This window comes from Seriola aureovittata, chromosome 21, assembly GCF_021018895.1.
Source record: "Seriola aureovittata isolate HTS-2021-v1 ecotype China chromosome 21, ASM2101889v1, whole genome shotgun sequence".
Lineage (NCBI taxonomy): Eukaryota > Metazoa > Chordata > Actinopteri > Carangiformes > Carangidae > Seriola > Seriola aureovittata.
The window spans coordinates 12,982,402-13,005,452 of NC_079384.1; the positions used below are offsets into that span (position 1 = coordinate 12,982,402).

At 40.5% G+C, this 23,051-nt stretch overlaps 1 protein-coding gene across 5 annotated transcripts in view; it reads right to left on the reverse strand.

Moving 5' to 3' along the window:
* The window catches only part of LOC130162433 (C-terminal-binding protein 2), a 99,700-nt gene that overhangs the window by 6,569 nt on the left and 70,080 nt on the right, over positions 1-23,051 (reverse strand). For all 5 annotated transcript variants that reach the window (XM_056366169.1, XM_056366171.1, XM_056366170.1 and 2 more), the window contains 5 exons: positions 17,224-17,378; positions 12,936-13,080; positions 11,193-11,399; positions 7,174-7,388; positions 5,653-5,783 (listed from right to left, as the gene is read on the reverse strand). In XM_056366169.1, the coding sequence (XP_056222144.1) occupies positions 5,653-5,783; positions 7,174-7,388; positions 11,193-11,399; positions 12,936-13,080; positions 17,224-17,378 (853 nt within the window). The remainder of the gene's footprint in view (positions 1-5,652; positions 5,784-7,173; positions 7,389-11,192; positions 11,400-12,935; positions 13,081-17,223; positions 17,379-23,051) is intronic.

Genomic DNA, 23,051 nt, shown 5'->3' on the forward strand with positions numbered 1-23,051 from the left:
CTGCCCCTGAGTTGGTGGTCTCCTGCTCTTCCCCTGTGATCCCCTGCTCCTTCCCTTCCCCCATTTCCTCTCCTTACTATCCAATGGCCCTTGGATCCCTCCTCCAGACCCCCTCCTACCACCAAGCTGTGTTCTTGGTTTGCCAGGTGGGCCGTCTGGTATCTGGCTTTGGTTCTGTCATGATCTTCCCTGAAGGACTGTGTTTGGACTTTTGTTATTTATGTTTGAACACTTTTTGGACCTCATGTTTGAAATTTTTCATTTGGACTTTAGGTTCATTTCCTGTAATATTTCGAAACTATTTGTATTTCATGTTGTACTGTTTTATTCCAGAGTTCCTCTGTTTTATCTTAATTTTGGATTTAACTGTTTTTGTAAGTTTCTGTTTTTACTTCATTTATTAAATCACTTTTTCAAATGGTCTGGATTTGGGTCCATAAAACTACATAACCTGACGATAGTATAGTAAGGCATAAAAACTCATAAAACATTATAGTCGACCTAAAAAGTCATAAAAACGTCATAGTTCGATAAGGCAAAAAAAGCATAACAACGTCATGGTATAGTAAGGCATAAAGAGTCAGAAAAATGTGACGGGATAGTAAGGCTTAAAAACTGATGAAGACAACGTAGTATAGTAAGGCATAAAAAGTCATAAAAAAAAACAGAATAGTAAGGCATACTATAGTAAGGCATAATTAGCCATACAAACATCATAGTTGAGTAAGGCATAAAAAGTAAAAAATAAGAAAAAGTATATTAAGTCATGAAAAGTCACAAAAACGACATAGTATAGTAAGGCATAAAAATGCATAAAACCATTATTGTATAGTGAGGCCTAGAAAGACATAAAAACGACATAGTATAGTAAGGCCTAAAAAGTCATAAAAATGACATAGTATAGTACGGCATAAAAATATCTTGCTATAGTAAGGCATAAAAAGTCATAAAAACGTTATTGTATAGTGAGGTCTAGAAAGTCATAAAAACGACATAGTATAATAAGGCATAAAAATATCTTGCTATAGTAAGGCATAAAAAATCATAGAAATGTCACTGTATAATAAGGCATAAAAAACTAATAAAAAATACATAGTATAGTAAGGTATAAAAAGTCAGAAAAGTCATAGTATAGTAAGACATAAAAAGTCAAAAAAACAACATAGTATAGTAAGGCCTAGAGAGTCATAAAAACGACATAGTATAGTAAGGCATAAAATTATCTTGCTATAGTAAGGCATAAAAAGTCATAAAAACGTTATTGTATAGTGAGGCCTAGAAAGTCATAAAAACGACATAGTATAGTATGGCATAAAAACATCTTGCTATAGTAAGGCATAAAAAGGCATAAAAACGTTATTGTATAGTGAGGCCTAGAAAGTCATAAAAACGACATAGTATAGTAAGACATAAAAAGTAAAAAAAAACAACATAGTATAGTAAGGCCTAGAAAGTCATAAAAACGACATAGTATAGTAAGGTATAAAAATATCTTGCTATAGTAAGGCATAAAAAGGCATAAAAACATTATTGTGTAGTGAGGCCTAGAAAGTCATAAAAACGACATAGTATAGTAAGGCATAAAAATATCTTGCTATAGTAAGGCATAAAAAGTCATAAAAACGACATAGTATAGTAAGGCATAAAAATATCTTGCTATAGTAAGGCATAAAAAGGCATAAAAACGTTATTGTATAGTGAGGCCTAGAAAGTCATAAAAACGACATAATATAGTAAGGCATAAAAATATCTTGCTATAGTAAGGCATAAAAAGTCAGAAAAGTCATAGTATAGTAAGACATAAAAGTCATAAAAACGACATAGTATAGTAAGGCATAAAAAGGCACAAAAACGTTAATGTATAGTGAGGCCTAGAAAGTCATAAAAACGACATAGTATAGTAAGGCATAAAAAAACAGAAATGTCACTGAATAATAAGGCATAAAAAACTAATAAAAAATACATAGTATAGTAAGGTATAAAAAGTCAGAAAAGTCATAGTATAGTAAGGCATAAAAAGTCATAAAAACGTTATTGTATAGTGAGGCCTAGAAAGTCATAAAAACGACATAGTATAGTATGGCATAAAAACATCTTGCTATAGTAAGGCATAAAAAACCATAAAAACGTTATTGTATAGTGAGGCCTAAAAAGTCATAAAAACGACATAGTATAGTAAGGCATAAAAAGGCATAAAAACGTTATTGTATAGTGAGGCCTAGAAAGTCATAAAAACGACATAGTATAGTAAGGCATAAAAATATCTTGCTATGGTTAGGCATAAAAAGTCATAAAAATGACATTGTATTGTAAGGCATAAAAAAACATAGAAATGTCACTGTATAATAGGGCATAAAAAACTAATAAAAAATACATAGTATAGTAAGGCATAAAAAGGCATAAAAAGTCATAGTATAGTAAGACATAAAAAGTCAAAAAAACAACATAGTATAGTAAGGCCTAGAAAGTCATAAAAACGACATAGTATAGTAAGGCATAAAAATATCTTGCTATAGTAAGGCATAAAAAGTCAAAAAAACAACATAGTATAGTAAGACATAGAAAGTCATAAAAACGACATAGTATAGTAAGGCATAAAAATATCTTGCTATAGTAAGGCATAAAAAGGCATAAAAACGTTATTGTATAGTGAGGCCTAGAAAGTCATAAAAACGACACTATATAGTAAGGCATAAGAATATCTTGCTATAGTAAGGCATAAAAAGGCAAAAAAATGTTATTGTATAGTGAGGCCTAGAAAGTCATAAAAACGACATAGTATAGTAAGGCATAAAAATATCTTGCTATGGTTAGGCATAAAAAGTCATAAAAATGACATTGTATTGTAAGGCATAAAAAAACATAGAAATGTCACTGTATAATAAGGCATAAAAAACTAATAAAAAATACATAGTATAGTAAGGTATAAAAAGTCAGAAAAGTCATAGTATAGTAAGACATAAAAAGTAAAAAAAAACAACATAGTATAGTAAGGCCTAGAAAGTCATAAAAACGACATAGTATAGTAAGGCATAAAAATATCTTGCTATAGTAAGGCATAAAAAGGCATAAAAACGTTATTGTATAGTGAGGCCTAGAAAGTCATAAAAACGACATAGTATCGTAAGGCATAAAAAAACATAGAAATGTCACTGTATAATAAGGCATAAAAAACTAATAAAAAATACATAGTATAGTAAGGTATAAAAAGTCAGAAAAGACATAGTATAGTAAGGCATAAAAAGTCATAAAAAAGACATAGTATCGTAAGGCATAAAAAAACATAGAAATGTCACTGTATAACAAGGCATAAAAAACTAATAAGAAATACATAGTATAGTAAGGTATAAAAAGTCAGAAAAGTCATAGTATAGTAAGACATAAAAAGTCATAAAAACGACATAGTATAGTAAGGCATAAAAAGTCATAAAAAAGACATAGTATCGTAAGGCATAAAAAATCATAGAAATGTCACTGTATAATAAGGCATAAAAAACTAATAAAAAATACATAGTATAGTAAGGTATAAAAAGTCAGAAAAGTCATAGTATAGTAAGACATAAAAAGTAAAAAAAAACATCATAGTATAGTAAGGCCTAGAAAGTCATAAAAACGACATAGTATAGTAAGGCATAAAAATATCTTGCTATAGTAAGGCATAAAAAGTCATAAAAACGTTATTGCATAGTGAGGCCTAGAAAGTCATAAAAACGACATAGTATAGTAAGGCATAAAAAGGCATAAAAACGTTATTGTATAGTGAGGCCTAGAAAGTCATAAAAACGACATAGTATCGTAAGGCATAAAAAAACATAGAAATGTCACTGTATAATAAGGCATAAAAAACTAATAAAAAATACATAGTATAGTAAGGTATAAAAAGTCAGAAAAGTCATAGTATAGTAAGACATAAAAAGTCATAAAAACGACATAGTATAGTAAGGCATAAAAAGTCATAAAAAAGACATAGTATCGTAAGGCATAAAAAATCATAGAAATGTCACTGTATAATAAGGCATAAAAAACTAATAAAAAATACATAGTATAGTAAGGTATAAAATGTCAGAAAAGTCATAGTACAGTAAGACATAAATAGTCATAAAAACAACATAGTATAGTAAGGCATAAAAAGACATGAAAACGTCATTGTATACTAAGGCCTAAAAAGGTCATAGTATAGTAGGGAATAAAAGGTCATAAAAATATTATAGTTAGGCATAAAAAGTAATAGAAAAGACATAGCATAGTAAGGCATAAAAACATCACAGTATATTAAGGTATAAAAAGTCATATTATAGTAAGGCATTTGAGTCAGCAATTAACCTAATGTGCATGCCTTTGGATTGCGGGAGGAAGCCCGAGTAACCCGAGAGGACCCTAGCAGGCGAAGGTAGTACGTGCCATCTCCACATAGAATGGCCCCAGGTTCGGGATTCAAACCCAGAACCCCTCAGTGTGGGGCAACAGTTCTAATCACTGTACTACCCCCATCACAAAGTCATAGCATAGTAAGGCATGAAAACATCCCAGTATAGTAAGGCATAAAATTTCCTAGTATGGTAAGGCTATAAAAGTCATCATATAGTAAGGCTGCTTAGTTTGTTTATGCCTTGGGCTGGACTTGCTATTCCCACCTGTAAGAGATGAGTTGGCTGGTCTAGTGACTGCACAGGCCCAGTGACGATAACTGCCAAATGATTATAGCCTACAGTAGAAAATACCAATTATTGTGTAAACAGCAAATGGACTGAATGATTACATTAAACTCAATTGTAAAGATGACACCAAGTATCTATTTACAGGTTGGATGGGTATGAAATGTGGTCTATTCAATATTTCTTCATCAACATCACAGTGTAAAAAATCCATCACCCTGCTTTCATTCCCTCAGTCTGCAACATGAATGTTTACTGTCGCCATGGAAACAGGTGCCGGTTTAGTAGTTAATGTTAGCTTATTAAATATTAACAATGAACAATAAAATAGCAATTTGTAATTTCTTAACAAATCAACACCAACAGCCATAGTATGAAAGACCTTAACCAGGTCCTGTCACTTCATATCTTACAATCGTTAACGTAGTGCACATTAATAGTCGCCGATTATTTGGGGGAAAAAAACAACACATAAAAGACCACGTGCTCTTACTTTGAGAAGCGGAAATAGCATCGTCAGCAGGTGTTTTGCGAAAGTTTGTTTCAAAACTCTGTGTGTGTAAAATTTAAATCCACAAGCGTAGAATTGAGATCCACAAATGCTTTTTTGCTTTACAAATGGAAAATTGATTCAGAAATGTCTGTTTGAAAGATATTCACAAATGCCTTTCATTTATTTGTAAATTAATTGGATGTATTCACAGATTATTTCTTATTTGTGGACTTATTATATTTGCAAATCCATTATATATTTATGTGAATTTGAAAATATCTTTTTTGTATTTGTGGAAGGCGTTTAATATTTACAGATTATACACTTATGCACAGATTGTCGATCTGTTCAAACAAATAATATTGAAACAAATCTACCTCCATACACACCCATCTATTTCCTTGTCTCTATCTGTCATCTGTCTCTAATCATCTGTCTGGCTTTGAGATTTTTCTTTGTGTGTGTGTGTGTGTGTGTGTGTGTGTGTGTGTGTGTGAAACTTACGTGAAGGGCTCTGTCTCATGGACGTCCAGGGCAGCTCCACGTATCCTGCCCTCCTTCAACGCCTGGGCCAAGGCTTTCTCATCTACCAGACCTCCCCGCGCGGTATTGACCAGGAATGCACCCTGACGCATCTGTGACACACAGGACGCAGAAATACAAAACACATCAGCACAGATGAGCAGACATATAGCCGTTTATTTACAGATGAAAGATCGGATGTGTGCGTTTGTGTGTGTCTGTCAGCCTGGCAGTCAAATTAATCTGTCTGATCTAAAGCACATCAATCAGGATTGAATATCTGCAATTTAGGGTCTTACAGCATATTACACGGGGCAGAAATTGAGAAGACACCTGAAAGATCTAGATGACAGGCAGCACCTGGGAAAAAATACTGTCAGATGTGGGATAGAGAACAGTCTTTATCCAAAACCGAGAGATGAAATGAAGGATGAGGGATAAGCTGAAAGATGAGGCAGTGCCACCACCCATTGCTGCTTGTAGGGGGAAAAAAAGGCACAACAAAAAGTGTAAGAGGGAGGAAGGAAAAAAAAAATCAAATGAATATGCTCAGAAGAAAGTAATCCCTTAATCTTGACAAAAGCTAAAATCCAGGGGCATGAAAAGCCTTTACGCTGGCAGGCAGTCTTTTATTAGGCCTTGGTGGTTTTGACACACACAGAAACACACAAACATGCACACACACGTTTCCACTTTAGAAGCCGAGAGCGACTGCCAAGATTTTTGGTGAGAAAAGAGAGGAAAGTGTTCTTTCATTGCAGCACTTAAGAGGCAGCTGAGAATCTTAAGCTTTGGAAAACGACACAGAGTTAACTAGGTTAGGCTATCACCCTACACCCACTTCTCCTCGCACACTGAAAAACTCACAAACTTCAGAGAGAGAAGGGCACACAGGAGACAAGACAGGAAAAAAAACAACAAAAAAAAAAAAAACAGTGAGCGGCAACATGGGGAGATATCGAGAGAAGGAGAGGAGATGCTTTTTCAGCCTGTGCAGTTCCTCAGCGTCCCTGCAGGTGTCACCCAAGGCAGCGCCTCAGAGTGCAGCCATCGACTCAGAGAACAGCACTTTCCCCTAACTGTGCTCTCAGCCCCCTGCTGTGCAGCCTAGTCGATATATTTGCTGTAGCCGTGGGCTGGCGCTAATTGCATTTGACAGAGCAAAGGAATGAATTTGTGTCCAGCTTTGGTGGAGCTTAAGATAAAGAGCAGGGAATGTGCAGGCAGGAAGGCTGCTGCCGGTTCCTCTCTTTTTTCTCTCTCTCTCGCTCCCTCTCTCTTTCTACCGACTATAATGCTCTTTAGGACAGCCTCCAGGCTGACAGAGTAATAATACACCAGCAGCTCTGCTTGTCTACCTGCTAGATAGCACTGCATTAAGCCCAGGTCAGGTCACAGCTGTTCAATGGGATGTTCAGCTCTGTCTGGATGACACGTCTGCATGTGTGTGTGTGTGTGTGTGTGTGTGTGTGTGGGTGTGTGTGTGCCCTTTACTAACGTTACCTGTTTGATGGTGAAGTCGTTGATGAGGTGGTGGTTGTGTTCGTTCAGGTTGCAGTGCAGGGAGACGCAGTCGCTCTGGTAGAGCAGGTCCTGCAGGGTGTAGACACGCTGGACTCCCAGCGAGCGCTCCAGGCCGTCCTGCAGGTAGGGGTCGTAGAAGATGACGTTGAAGCCGAAAACCTTGGCTCTCACCGCCACCGCCTGGCCTGAACGACCTGTGCACACAGAGTAGTAGATGGTGTTTATTAATGTGCACTGTCAAACACAGGAGCTTTTCTATGACATTTCTATTTTAGGTACTAGAGCAGGGATTCTCAACCTATTTGGGCAACTTATGTCACAAATTGCATCAATTCTGATTAAGACAAGTCAAGTGACCTCCTGCCAAGACACATAAGAACACAAGCGGGTGACAAGTGAGCATGGACAGATTATATAATATTTTCCTTAAATTGATTCAAGATTAAAAAAACGTGTTTAATCTGCAGTCTAGGAATTAAAGATCCGGATTGGTTGAGTGCTGAGGCAACATGTCTGTAGATATCATCAGATTTTTGAGGACTGGGAGCCAACACTGCACAGTACAACACCAAGTTGTTAAGCACTCTTAAAGAATCCCTGATCTAATGGAGTGACTTAAATACTGCAAACGCAAAATCAGCTACAACATATTTTTTCCTAAAATGACAGGAAAAGCAAAGGGCTCCAAACTTTTCATAATGAGCACTCAACATCCTGCCTGTTGAACACAACAAACATGAAAGAGAAAAAAAACAAAAAAAAAAACTTTAAGACACCATTTAACATCCCTAAAAACCTTTCGCAGGAAGAGAGCGATGCGTTAGACGCTTTGTCTCTCTGAGCCATTTGTTGTGTAGGCAGCGAGTATCCACTCTGCTCTGCTGCTGAAGATGCCCGCTCCTACTCCTGCTCCTGCAGCAGCAGCAGCTGAGTGAGAGAGTTATGGAGAGTTGGATGTTGTTGCTGGTGAAAAGGATCGATAAGGTCCTTTACACTCTCAAGGTCCTCTCTTTGTGATGGAGCATTATGTCTTGCTCTTAGGCTCCAAAGACGAGGAGGATCACTATCTCTTTATTTTTTATTTTCCTTTAATCTCAGCAAATAAGAGGCCCCAGCATAAAGACTCAGTGACAACAGCCTTGTAATACTAAAGCAACTGCTCAGACGAATCCTTTTCATGGTGGTGATGGATTATAGCTGCACTTTAAGATTATTTTCATTAGCGATTAATTTATCCATTACAGTAAAAAAAAAAAAAAAAAAAAAAAAAATCAGCCTTCCTGAAGTGACAAATCTTTTATTGGTGTATCCACTGTTCCTCAGCCGCCCGTCTGCTTCAGCTACAGCAGCAGCAGGGGAACGAGTATTTCCAGTCAGTTTGAAACACACCAGGTCGTTTTGCAGCTGCAGTACAATCTGATTTACTGATGCTGCTGGGGGTGGGGTGGGGGGTGATGTCGAAATTGGCATCTCAGATTCTTCTACAACAATTTTCCGCCTGTGTGATTGTTGGCAAATTGGTGCAAAGTGGTGGGTTTAGAGAGAAACTGTACCTCTTTGGTTTTTCAAAATAAAATCTGTTTACAGTTGATATTTCTGGTGTTTAAAAATATCTCAATTTCCTAATTTTGTTTTACTCTAGCTGCACCAGAACCTATTAGGAAACTATTAGTGTATTTGTATGGATTTTTCCTTTAACATGGCAATACCTAAGAACCAAAAACAGTTTGTATCCTTTCTGTATTTCTAAGCCTCCCTCCCTCCCTTCCCACACTAATCAATGCCACTAACGGTGAGTGTGTACTGTAACCAGGAGGTTTGAGCTCTGACAACTCACTCTCAGCTCTCAGTGGCAGACTTTTGCTTTTGTGTTGTGCACAAAGACTTGTGAAATCAACTCCATCCAACCCGGTGGGGATGTAATGGTGATTGCTTAAGGCCAACTCGGGGGAAAGAATGGATATGAATCTTAATATTTAGGAATGCTTTCGTAAAAGAGCCCTTTCAGTTTTAATGTATACAGCAGGCTGTCAAGAAAATGACTGGATGAGGTCTTTTGTGTTCGTGTATTTCTCCTAAACAGATAAACTGATGTGCCTGTGTAGAGCCTTAGTGCACAACATTTTGGTTTCGATTAATATCACGATGTTAATGAAGATGGTTTCTTTTATTAACACACATCACCATATTGCAAAACAATACAATTGAAGCTTGATACTACTTCGCATTATTTTAACTTAAATAACTAAAGCAATTTACAACTAGCATGAAATCAGTAATTTCTGCTAAAACAATTGTATGATCATGTTTGTGTAACTCAACATTGTACTGTTGTATTACTGTCTGTGTAAAATCCATTATTGCTTTTTGGGGGCAGCAAAAACAAGCTACAACCACAACACTACTATCATTTGGAGTATATATATTTTTCACGCTCCCTTTTTGTTCTCCACCATCTCCTGTACGAAATATCTAGCACTGTAGCTGTTTAATGTTCCCTATGTTCCGCAGCTAGTCAGGAACTTCGTCGTTAAGTGCTGGGCTGATGGCTTACAGTGAGTTGTTGTTTTTTTTTTCTTGCTCGCTGCATCAGTAAATGACACTGATGCAAAACCAAAACAATGAGCTGAAAGACACTAAAACAGCTCTGTAGGACTGAAGGGAAATGCAAGATCCCCTGATGATTATCTGTGGGTATATCACCTCCCCTTTTTCCTGTACACACAGTCATTTGATCCATTACTAATATAATAATACAATTATATTGATTATATAATAATATTGATTATAGCAGCTTTAACTGGTTTTCATCACAAGCGGGAATCATCCTTGAAAATGACAAACAAGTTCAGAAAAGGTGACTCCTCTTAGGTGAAATTAATCAATTTGACCAAATCAAGCAAAGGGTTGACAAGAACACTACACTACTAATCTGGGATTATTTACAAGGCAGATGCATTCATTTTATTCTTATTAAATACCATGATATAACATTTCATTTATTAGTAAAAACTAATAATCAAATGAATTCGTCAGTGAGCTCAACACTCTTTCTAAGTAGAGGTCGCAGCTTGGCATGGCTGGTACTTCAAGTGCTCCTGTGTTTATTGTTGCCCAAGAGCCAGAGGTTTTTTCAGTCTGTGTATTTGAAGCCTGGTTGTATGTGCAGAGTCCTACAAACAAACACCAGGAGGCCTTTGCTCTCCCCAACCTCCTGCTTACAATGGACATTGTTTTGGAGACGGCTAGAGCCAGAAAGACCTGGAGAGGAGGCTGGAGGTGGGAGGATTGGGTGAGAGAGACAGAGAGAGATTGGTGGGGGCATTTTTCTTTGCCAGGACCTGCTGTTTGGGCACAGTAAGTCTAGGCAGCTGTCTGGGACCTGTAGTGGGGGGAGGAGGTTGTGTGTTTATGTGTGTGTGTGTGTGTGTGTGTGTGTGTGTGTGTGTTGTGGGGGGAGTGTATGTGGACAAAGAGATAAGGTGGCACTCTGGAAAGGTTTTTGAGAAGACAGAGTATCTGTCAGCCCAGTGATGTTGAGACAGGGCAGAATGATGCAAAAATACACACAATCAGCTGTGAAACAGGTGCAGAGAGGGAAACATACACACACGCACACGCACGCATGCACACACACTGAGGCAGAATCCAGTCTACCATGAGGAACCTGATTATGGCAGGGCAAGATGTCGAGGGACCACAGTGACAGAGTCGAAAACAGAAGAGAGAAAAATGGAGATATAATGGTGAGCATTAGAGCAGTGGGAAGAGAGAACAGTGTGGCAGAGAAAAGGAAGTCAGCCCGGAGGGAGGTGAAACAGACAACCTTGAGATAATCTGTGGGACGGGCAGAGGGAGAAAAATAACCTTATCAGGGCAGGAAAACAGAAGGCACACTGAGCGGGGAGAGGATATGAAAACACAGAAGGAGACGCATGGAAAGGGAGCAGAAAACTGAAAACAAAGGGGAGTTTAACGACTGAATGTCTTTTATTCACCGAAGCCGATGAGGCCCAGGGTTTCGCCACGGATGCGGGCGGCGCCTGACGCCACCTCGCGGATCTGCTCCACACTCTGGACCCGCGTGCCCTCCCGGAGAGCCTGGTAGAGCCAGGTGTTTCGCCGGTAAAGGTTGAGGATGTGGCACAGGGTGGAGTCCGCCGTCTCCTCCACAGCGGCCGAGGGAATGTTACAGACTGCGATTCCTGGGGAAAGAGTTGCAAACACAACACAAGGCAGAAGCGTTTAAAAATGAATCTAGCTCAGTGCCAGAAAATATCAATATCATACTTCTAATGATCTTTTTTTGTTCTGTTTGATTACAAAATGATTAGTTAACGATATCAGGCAGGTTAACTGATAGATTGGCTGAACCTGTGGTTAATTCAGTGAACACATAATGTGAGGTTGTAGACATTTATTCAGAATTGAGATACACACTTTGATTCACCTAGAATCACTAATTTGGGGAAGAGAATTTTGTAAAACAATAACAAGATATGATCATATCATCATAATATGACCCCACTAAAAGTCAAGATATGATATATCTAATAATTGTGTCCCTATTCTATCTAAACCTATGTCAACGTGCATAATAAAGCAAGTTTTAGACACTTTCCATCAGAAGGCTCATAATTTTATTGTCTGCAGAGAATTCAAACCCCCTGACCCTGTGGTATTACCTTGCCTGTCCTCCACCACACAAGTGTTTTCTTTTCTTTTCTTTTTTTTTTTTTTCAACATTTATGCACTTCTGTCTGCCCTCGCTCTCCTCTAATGTCCTCATCCCACTCTGTATCTCAGAGTAACAGCACAGCCGTCTCTGGACAGCAAAAAATAGCCCGAGCCTGCTCAATCAATGGCCCCTTTTCTTCTCCCCGAGAACAGCCGTCATATCAGCGCCGCCTTCTCCAGGCACGATAGCTTTTGACTCCTGCGTTGCGAGGCAGAGCGCCTTTGGTGAGTGGGTGGCAGTTAGACACAGTATCTCGTATTGGCAGGGAAATGGCAGCTTTGTCAACTGTAAGGGCTGTTTTAGCCACCAGCCAGCTGATATAAGCATGGGTGGTGGTTCAGAGAGAAGACTGAACCCCCCTCAATCTCTCTCTCTCTCTCTGTCTGTCTTTGCCTTTCTGTCTCTTAGAACATTCGGACTCACAGTGGGAAGTCCACCATTCATCTGACTCTTTAATTCGGCCTTTGATACCGTTCTTAGAATCCATACAGTAAAGAAATGAGGAAACGCTAAATGTGTCCAAAGCAGCCTGTCTTTCAGCTAAACCACTGTCTACTGTCTGATCTTATTTTGACCTCTAAAAATGCAGCGCCCCCATTCGGCCAATCACTGAAATTTTCCACATGCGACATTGCAGCGGCGTAATGAATCACCCCCTCAAGGTTCACTTAAATCTGATTACTGATGCTCAAGGTATTGTGCATCATAATAAACAGACAAACAAATGATCAAAACAAGCGAAGAAGCAGACACCAACCCACACTACTCCCCATGAAGTCATTAATACAACATGGGATAACGTGAACTTCAAAGCACAAGCACATCTATTACGAAACAAAATATAAAGCCCATCAAACAGAACAGAACGTAGCAGAAAAATGCACATACAACACTACACAAATATACAAATGTGAATTTGTAATGTTTTCTACTCTATATTCTGTAATACTTTGTACTTAAAGGTTTAATACTGCTTATGTTTTGGCAGTGACTGGACTCGTACCCAGCTCTCCAGCGGCCTTGATGTCGATGTTGTCGTAGCCGCTGCCGATGCGGATGATGATGCGCAGAGCTTTGAACTTTTCCAGGTCCTCTCTGGTCAGGGTGATGGTGTGGTACATCATGGCTCCCACGGCCTCATTGAGCACCTGCAGACACACAGATACACACTCATAAAATTTAGTGTGCTAACTAAATGAAAAGCAAGTGTTTTATCTCATTCATTAATCAGTCTTTTGTGGATCATTTTGTCCATTGCATCATTCATGCAGACTACGGAACAGAGCTATTATCCCATTTGTGTTCATAAGATCCCATGACAATCACAAGATCACATTCCTTCAAGAGGAGCCATGAAAATCACATGTCTGGCATGACTTTGGACACTTAAGAGAATGTTTAAGATTTCACAGTGAAGGGAAGTGCAGACATCACATGGTCACCACAAGCCCTGACACACTGTCCTTTTACAGACCTGAGCTGGAAGTGGAAACAAGTCATTATATTGTCTCGGAGGGGCCGCGGTTCTGCGCAGTCAACACTATTGCACTCAGAGCCCGAGGGCGTTAATGGACAAAAGATCTGGACAATTGACTGCACAGAGGTCATGGTGGCAGCTGATCGCAGGATAAACCTTAAGATATGACAGAGTGTGGTGGGTCAAACACATATTTAGATGAACTTGATCTTTTGATTCGTTAACATTTGGAATTAAAATGTATCTTGAGTGAAAGAGACAAAAAAGAGCCAAACAAATTAATTTCCACCAGAAATTTTTTTTTAATTGCTACTTGGTAGTACCTATTTCATCAGTTTGTCCTGGACTAGAAATCCCTCATTTTACTCTTATTTTTTTTTATAATAATGTTTTATTTTGGAGTTATTTCTTTCTTATTTAAAGGGTCTATGATCAGAGGGTGTCATACATATTGTACATATAGTAAAGCCCCATTACATACATTACAATATTGACTCAGCTTGGATTGAGTTAGTGGGGGATGTATAGTGGCTACAAGTACACAAAGAGAAAGTGTTTCTCCGAGCCAAATGTGTAATCTCAGTACTTCCCCACTAATATCACCAACACTAAAACGTGAAACAGAACATAATTCTGAATCTGAACTAAAACTGAACTCATATCCGACTAAACCAACACTTTCAGGTAGATATGGACATGGACTATGCCGCTTCATTCACCTTGAATCAAGTATTCCAGAGAAAAAAAATTTTTGCTCGTCACAGTAACGAAGTTACGCGCCACAATTTACAGAATTATTTAAATAACCACATGGTGGCGCTGTTGAATCTGGATCTGCACTAAATGAAAGCAGTCTGAGTCAACAAATTTTTGAGCTTTCCTGCTAACAAACAACCAAAAACAAACCCTTCTTGGTGTAGAAAATACCCATACTCGAGTCAAACATTTGCCTCACAGTGGTGAAAAAAAAAAAAAAAATGAATTCAGTCACCTCGAAGGGGCCCTCACTGTGAAAAACCTCTCCTCTGCTACTTGACATGGACAAGGTGACCCGCGCTGTGCTTCAGTCCGATGTGGATCTAAAATGTTCCCCCTCAGTATCAGCCACAGCTCCTGTCAGCGGCCTAAATAACAGCTCTGCATTCACCCCCAGCCAAACTGCATTAGCTTTCCTGTGATTAGCAGATTAGCTCTGAATTTCCATACTGCTTTTATTGGAGCTGCGTCCCAGCCAGGCCTTCCAGATACTAGTTCAAGGTTAAAATGTTCCTTACACGCAACCAGCCAAAATGCACACACACAATGACACACACAATTTTCTCCCTCTGGGCTAAGCCTGAAGGTCTTGTGTTGTTTTTGAGCTGGTGAAGGAGTCTTTTAGCGAGAGCTGTGAAGCTACGTTTTTTTAAATTTCATTTTAGGGGAAATCGACTCTGAATGCAGTTTATATTAATGGAAACTCTGACCTAATCTATATCCTACTCTCCACTGTAACCAGAGCCTTATTGCTTGTAACATCTATCATTTCTGATGATGTCTGGGCTTTTCTTCACATGGCAACGAGACCTCCCCTTTTGGCCTGGGTGAGCGTGAGAGAAAGAGAGGGAGAGGGTATACTGTTGCAAAGGAGTCACGATTTGGTGGTCCACGTTCTGTACGGTTTGTGTGCGTTTGACTCTGGCTTACTGAGGAGGGATTTTATGGCTATGAAATCATCCCACTCGTGAGCAGTGTGGATGTATGGGGGATAAGAGCTGGTTGTAACGCTGAGAAAAGATTCTCTCCACCTGGCAGAGGATGTGCTGTTCAAGATGTTGCTTTTTAGCGCTATTTAGCATGTTGCTCTTCTTAAGGGGTGACATGGCCATGATTACAGTATTAAACAATATAGAAGAGGCATTAAAAACCGTAGAACAACATCACACAATAACGTGGAGTAGGTTATAAAGAGAAAGATACGATCCCGTATTGATTACACCTTTTAAACCCACTTAAAAAGTGAAGCAGAGACGTGAGTAAAAGGCATAAGACCATTAAAATGAATGAATGAGGCTAACATTACAAATAATAAAAACAACTCTACACTTCAGTGGATATGGACTTGAAAGACCAGTTTGACATTTTGGGAACAAAACTTATTCACTTCCTTGTCTAGAGTTACATGAGAAGCTAATGCCACCATCATGTCAGTGCAGTATATATGAAGCTACCGCTAGCAGCCAATTAGCTAGCTTTGAATACAGACTGGAAACAGCTAGCCTTCCACTTAAACTCAATAATAAACAAACTGACTGGTTGCTCTCTGTAGCTTCGTATTTGCTGCACAGACGTGGTATCAATCCCCTCATCGAACATTAAGTCTTGGCAAGAAAGCAAATAAAAGTATTTTGTAAATGTTAAAAAGTCCTTTAACTGGTGGGATTAGCCAAATAATTCATGAGTTGATCAAGAGAAAGTGAATCGATACCTTTGAGAACAGAATAATAGTATATCTCTTACAAAGCAATGCCCAACATTAAATTGAATAACTTTGCATTCTGGTCTTTATGTTAGACGAAACAGGCAATTTCATTGTTTAAAGACAAAACAGTGGATTGAACAATGTTAATATCAATGGATCATTTGCTTACGTGACCAGTCATTAGTTGCAGCCCTAAGCTTAAAACCACAATTGGATGAACAGAGTCAGGCAGTGTACAGTGTGTTGGGCCAATGTTGACACTATGCCATGCGGGCAATCGTCCAACTTTTACAAGCCATATGTGACCATGAGGCACGACGACTGTGAGAAAGACGAGGGATCATCGACCTTGGATGATGACGTTGGAGCGCAGGTGCTGTGTGCAGGATTTGGTCTTGCTGAAGTGGTATTGTAACTCGATCTTGATTAGTATTCGCCTGTGTGTTTCATCATGCCCCTATCACTCGGGAAATAAGGGCTTAGCGGGTGGAAGACCCCGACATAACCTCAGGCTACTTTCATATTCCACCCTTGACCAGCCTTTCCCATGAGTTCCTATATTGTCTGGTGTGGATGGAGGAGAGTGTGGCAGCTGGTGTCTACCCCGACAACATCAAACTGAACTCCTGGAGTCATCAGCACTGCATCGCCGCATCCATGCCGCAGAAAGAAGAGATTGGACATTTTCAATCTACACCGCCCCTCTGGGTATCTAGGCTGCAAGTTATTACTGTGAACTGCTGAATATGCTGGCGAGGTGAACATTACAATCATGTTTTTCCTGATAAGGCAGTGTTAAAACAAACAAAAAGCTACCCCGCTCCCCCTTTCTCCTCACCGCCCAAGGTCTTTGATTGAATTGATCTCTATGCAAATGCTTTGTTTTTAATATGTCCCATTTTCATAAAAACAGCGAGAAGAAAGATGTAGCAGCTCTCACTCCGTCTGCAGATGGAGAGATAGCACTTCGGTGATACCCATCTCTGTGGCCATATATTGTTTTGCAGCCACGGCGCTGCATGAAAAGCAATAAAGAGGCTCTACAAGCCAATGTAATTACACTGCATCCCCGCCATACAAGACTCTCTATTAGAACAATGGCGCTGATATAGGCGCCACGCTCTGTGCCACAAAGTGACATTAAATCATAATGAAGTCACTATATTTTAACTTGCAAGTGCATATGGGGCCAATATAACGCGCTTCACACATCAGCAACGTGATGGGAACAGAAAGAGGCAGACATGAGTGAGTGGCAGGCGCCATGTCTCCATCAACTTTCTACTCTTTCTTATGCGGAGCAGTGCGACAGTGCAGTGCAGTGTGTATGTGTGCGCTTTTGTGTTTTTCTACCTTCTCGTGTATCTCCTGTGTGGACTGGGCATCGCAGAATGCAACAGTTGCCAAGTCTTTCAGGATGGGCATCTCCACGGTGCAGTCGCGCCCATCAAGGAGCGCCACTAGGGGGCGCGGATGCATTGGCCCGTTCATGATTTGGGGCCGAATACCTGGAGACAGACGGAGAAGGAAAGAAAGATTATTTTAGATGAAAGGGAATATTTTTTTCATGATTGCCAGAAATTTCAGAGGCAGAAAAAAACTTTGGGTTTATAATGCAGAACTATTTTCAGACACTAGGGGTGGATGTTGAAATATTTTTTAGCGATTTGGTTGAAGCTTTTTTTCCTTGTTACATTGAGACAATCAGCATGTGACACTTTCCTGAGAACTGGAGTCAACTCTCTTGTTTTCTCTCGTTTTCTTGACAAAAAATCTGATAATTAGCTGCTGTGTGTGTGTGTGTGTGTGCGCGCTTGTGTGTGTGCGCGCTTGTGTACACACGTTCTGATTAGGATATAGTAGGAAGCAGGCCTTCTCCAAACTAACAAGCGTTGCTCAATAAATCAATGCGCCTACTCAAGACTGGATTAGACCACAGCCTCACTTACAGGAATCCTCTCTGTCTCATGGCTCCCAAACACTCACATAGAGAAACCCTCACATACACAGATATGAAAATACAAGTGCATAAGAATATACACCGTCTGCAGGTGTTATACACACACACACACACATACTCCATAATACCAAGAGGAATATATTCCCTTGTGTGAATGTACAACTGCACAGCAACACATGCACACTTTGGTTGTTCTCATTTCTCAGTTCAAAGGAGAGGATCCTGCATTTGCCTCAATGTGAATGGAACCAACATCTGTGGAACAGAAGAGGAAAAGAAAAGAAAAGAAGAAGAAAGAAGAAGAAGAAAAGAAAGAGAAAGAGCTACACCTTTAGAAATGAGTTTCACTGCACCCTGCCTCAAAAGAGCCATGTATCATTGAAATAGAGAGTGTTAGAGAAAACACTACGAGCCTGAAACAAAACCACAGCCAACTCACATCTGCACTTCAGTGCACTTGACAAAGCGCATGCTGCAACTCTAGTTTTTGTCCGCGCTCGACTCTTTCTCCTTCCCTCCCGCCACTTTTCTCACTTAAAAGTGAAGAGAGCCGAGTAGAGCCGAGCTGACCTTCTCACACATCCCACTGAAGAAGACGTGTCACCTTGAGAAGACAGACAATTACCAGCCCTGCTTTATACAATGTTAACAAGCGAGGAGCATCAATATTCATTGCTGCTTCTTCGCCGAGTGCAGCCCAGAAGCCAGCCTTGTGGATGGATGGACCTGAGGAGGAGAGCTACGGTTCCCCGCTGAGTCCCAGTGCCCTCACACTGCACAGGTCGTGATCTTCGCATGCAGTCACCAGCTATGGATCTGTTCAAGCTGACAGGCCAAAAGTCACTCCAGACAACAACAACAACATCCCCTATGGACGGTTTCTGTGTGATTTCATGACATCACTTTCTTATCTACTGTTGTCTTGCTCTCCTTTGGTTTCCTGCTAAGATCCATATCTGGATGCCTAAGTGTGAACTCCCTCTGCGTGTGTGTGAGTGACATGCAGGTGTGTGAAACTGTGTGCTCTTAAAAAGTGCTCCTATAGATTACGATGACGTCAGACGGCCGGGTTCGAGATAAGGAGCAGGGTGAAGGGAGGAGGTGAAAGGGGAGGTGGAGGAAGGCTCATTAGAGACATGCTCTGTGGGATTACAGCAGCAGATGAGGCTCATTAGGGCAGATAAAGGTGAAATTAGGGGATTGGAAAGTTGTGTGTGTGGCCATTGCACAAATAGGCTGAAAAACACAGCGGGAAAACAAACAGGTGGGAGGGGGAGGGGAGGAAGAGCGAGACAGAGAAGAGTGAAATTAAAATGTAAAACGAGCGTGCATAAAAACAGACTAAACACTGCCTGTTAGCCTGAAGAGCTCCCAGGAGACATATCAGAGAAGAAGAGGAGGAGGATGAAAGGAGAGAGAGAGCAAATAAACGACAGGAGACACACAGAGAAAGCCCAGCTGACAGAAAGCGAGCAGTCCAGCAGCGCAGCCTCTCAGGGCAGGGGGAGGATCGGAGTGGAGGTGTTGTCTCCCCGTGCCTTCCGCTTGTTGTCATGGTGATCACTTAACAGGCTTTGGCTGCCAGTTTTAATGCACTTTATTTTTGGCACCACTGGCATCTAGTGCCGAGAGTTGAGGTCAGAGGCGCAAACACCCGTATCCTCCTCACACTCACGGTTGTAAAGGGCGGAGGAGATGTTTTCTTTCCTGACAGACTGACAGACTGACAGACAGACAGACAGACAGACAGAAAGCCGCCTCCCCCCTCCTCCTCCGTCACCCACAGCCCACCACCAACCACCATCACTGCTTCCATGCCTACTTATCACACTCCCTGTTCAAGACAGATGACATGTCGGCGGGAGGGGTGAGGCATAGCAACTTGGCTGTCTGTGCCACATCTGCAACTGACAGCTCGTTGAATATTAATGGAGGCAGCTGGTAAAGACTGGGCGGCAATGGCCGAGACCATTACACCAAACTGGTGAGGTGCTCGCGCAGTTAGTCTGACAGGGTGCACGTATGCACACAGGTGCTGACACGATTAGCTGATTAATCGAACAACTGAAAATGAACAATTTTGATAATCGATTTATCGATAAGTCATCAAGCAAACAAAAATACAGCTTATCAGATATGTGGATTATCTGCTTCCCTCTGTTATCTATCATTATAAATTGAAAATCTTTGAGTTCTGGACTGTTGATCGAACTGAAAACATCACGTTTGTGGAATGTTATATAGACTAAGCAATTAATCCATTCATTAAAAAAGTAATACACTGATTAATCAATAATGAAAATATTTATCAGCTTCATATATGGATTTCCATAAGATGACACTTGACACAGTGCAGCTCAGAATTTTAAAAAAAATGAAAAGGATTTATTTTTGGCCACAAGGGGGCACAAAGACATCTGAGGAAGCTGACATGAAAAGGTGTGAACAAAAGTTGTTATGACTGATGTGTTAACAAACATCCAGCACACACAGAGATACATTAACATTCATTTGGAGTCGTGCTTCTGCTCACCTGATGAATACAAGTCCAATATTCACTTTTCTTTGATCTCTTTTTTGATCTAGAAAAAAGTAACTGGCTCTTCAGACATCTAGCACGATGCTCCAATTTCACCTGCTAGTTTCTAACCATGACTGTCATCTCATGCTGGGCAGGTGATGTACAGTGCTCAGATTCAATCATAAATGTGCAGTGAAACCAAAAGAATGAGCTAAAAGAGGGCTGCAGAGTTGATTGATTTCAGCACTACAAGGCAAGCTACCTCACTCACATCACACAGTCATTCAGTTCTGAGGTAAAATCAAAAATATTGATTAATGCATTGCAGTTTGCGGCATTTGACTCACAGAAAACACCTGTAACCTTCTCCCCGCTTCATCTAACCAGTAGTTACATGCGCAGTTACAGATTATAAGACATGTGGATGTGCAGGTATGGGAAGCCGCGGATGAGGCAGCAGGGGAGAGGAACGACTGGCAGGCTGCGTCGAACCCTCAGGCAGAAGTTAGACAGGCTGAACTCCATGAATCATCCGCTGGGTTTCTCTCTGTCTGTCTGACCTTTCAGTCTCTGACTCCCTCAATCTCCCTGTCTCACCGACTCTTCCTCTCTTACAGTTCACCCCATCGTCTGCGCTGTTGTATTTCCCCAGATCTCTCCCTGTATGATAGCATCTTCTGACAGCTCCTCCTTTTCTGCCGATGCCTAGCCTCACTATCTCTGTTTGCTCGCCATGCATCTGCTTCTCCTCCCTTTATCTCCCTCTTCACATAAAAATGTCTCTGCTATCATTCCTCTGCTGTCTTTTAGTAATCACTCGCCCCTCCTTTCTCTGCCATCCTTTCACTTCAACTGTCTTTTCTATCACTTTCTCTCCCTCCCTGTTGTTCTGTCTTTCCAGGAGCTGGAGTGTGTATCTGTGTGTGTGTGTGTGTGTGTGTGTGTGTGTGTGTGTGTGTCCTCCTGTGTGACAGATTGATTCTCACTGCTGATTTTGATGGAGAGGAGATGATGTATTCGGGGAGTGGAAGCGAGGAGGTGACAGGCAACACTCCCCCTGTGGTAAACAGACAGCATGCACATCAAACCAGCCTCAACCAGAACCAGTGGGTCGTCTTGTCAGCTGCTCAATGCCACCACACCCGGTTCTGATAAGCGATGCATGCATGACACCGTTCTCTGCACCTGTCCTATCTATGGAGATCCTTGATGCGCATCAGGAATAGCCAGTAATGATGTACACAGTTATCTAGAATGTCATTTCATGTGTTTAAATGTGTTACATGTAGCAATTTAAAACATCAAGATATAGTGGAAATAAATGGATATAACTTTGTATTAATACCATACTTTGATTGGTTGATAATATAAGTCAAGAGGGATTCTCTTTATGTTTTTCACTAATTTCACCAACAACAAAAACAAGTGTATGAATCTAAGTTCAAACTGAGATACATTTGATAGACATGTAAAACATATTTTAGACATGTAACCATTGTTTCAACAGCATTTAACTACATGTTTAAATACAGTAACTTAGAAGCTGTTAAAACAATAGTTATATGTATTTTAGATGTCTTAAAGACTTTCACTTTTGAACCAGTTCTTAACTTGAAGGGAAAGGCTTTACACCTGCAAACTGGAGGTGAAAAAAGGGAAAAGCTTAAAGGAAATCACTATATGTCACCTATGTTGTCATCTTGCAAGGGGGGTGTTGTAAATCAACTATTTTCCAACCAGCAAATCACCAAAATCAGTGCTTACTGGGATCTACCTTTTCCATAAACTGTTAAAAATAAATTTACTATCCTTTTAAAATTGTACCTTTTGTTTACCTTTTATCTCACGGTTACAATCTCACTGCGGTCTTTTTCCCCACAAAGCACAGAACTGACAGACACCTACGCGTATCAAAAACAAGATGTACTGGTGTTGTACTGCATGGAAAGGAGCTTTCGCATTCACTCTGACAAACCCTCACTCAGCTCTCTTGTTTTAACAGTGCTGCGAACAGCTCATTCAGAGGCAACACAGAGCAGAGCAGAAAGAGCAGAAATAAAACTGGGTGTTCAGCAGGTCTGCCATGTTCTCCGCAGGCTCCTGTGCTGCTGCCCGGTTTCAAGCAGCTGCTGGCTGCCTGACTGCAAAACAGCCGGAGATTCAAACTGAGCCACGAATCGAGCAGAGATAAGAGGAGGACATACGTACTGTATACACACACACAGTGCGTCAAATGTCAACAAATGTGCACATTGACGGAAGAGGGGAAGGTGGGGGTTATGTGTATGTGTTTTTTTTTTTTTTTTTTTGGGGGGGGGGATCATGTCAGAACTGCAGGAGGCAGAGTGCTCTTAATTTCACTCCTCCATCAATTAATCCCCCTCATTTCCTTTCCTCTGTGTTCTCGCTTCCTCTGCTTGCTGCTAAACTGTTGCCAGGCTGCAAATGTGTGTGTGTGTGTGTGTGTGTGTGTGTGTGTGTGTGTGTGTGTGTGTGTGTGTGTGTGTGTGTGTGTGTGTGTGTGTGTGTGTGTGTGTGTGTATGTGTGTGTTTGATGATTTGGGATGGGTACATTTTCACTCAGGGAGGCAGCTGCTGTCGTGGGCTTACCTGCCAAAGGAATACATGCATGTAACACATGTTCACACACATACATACCCCCCTGCTGGGTCTTGTGTGTGTGTAATGACACACTCCGTC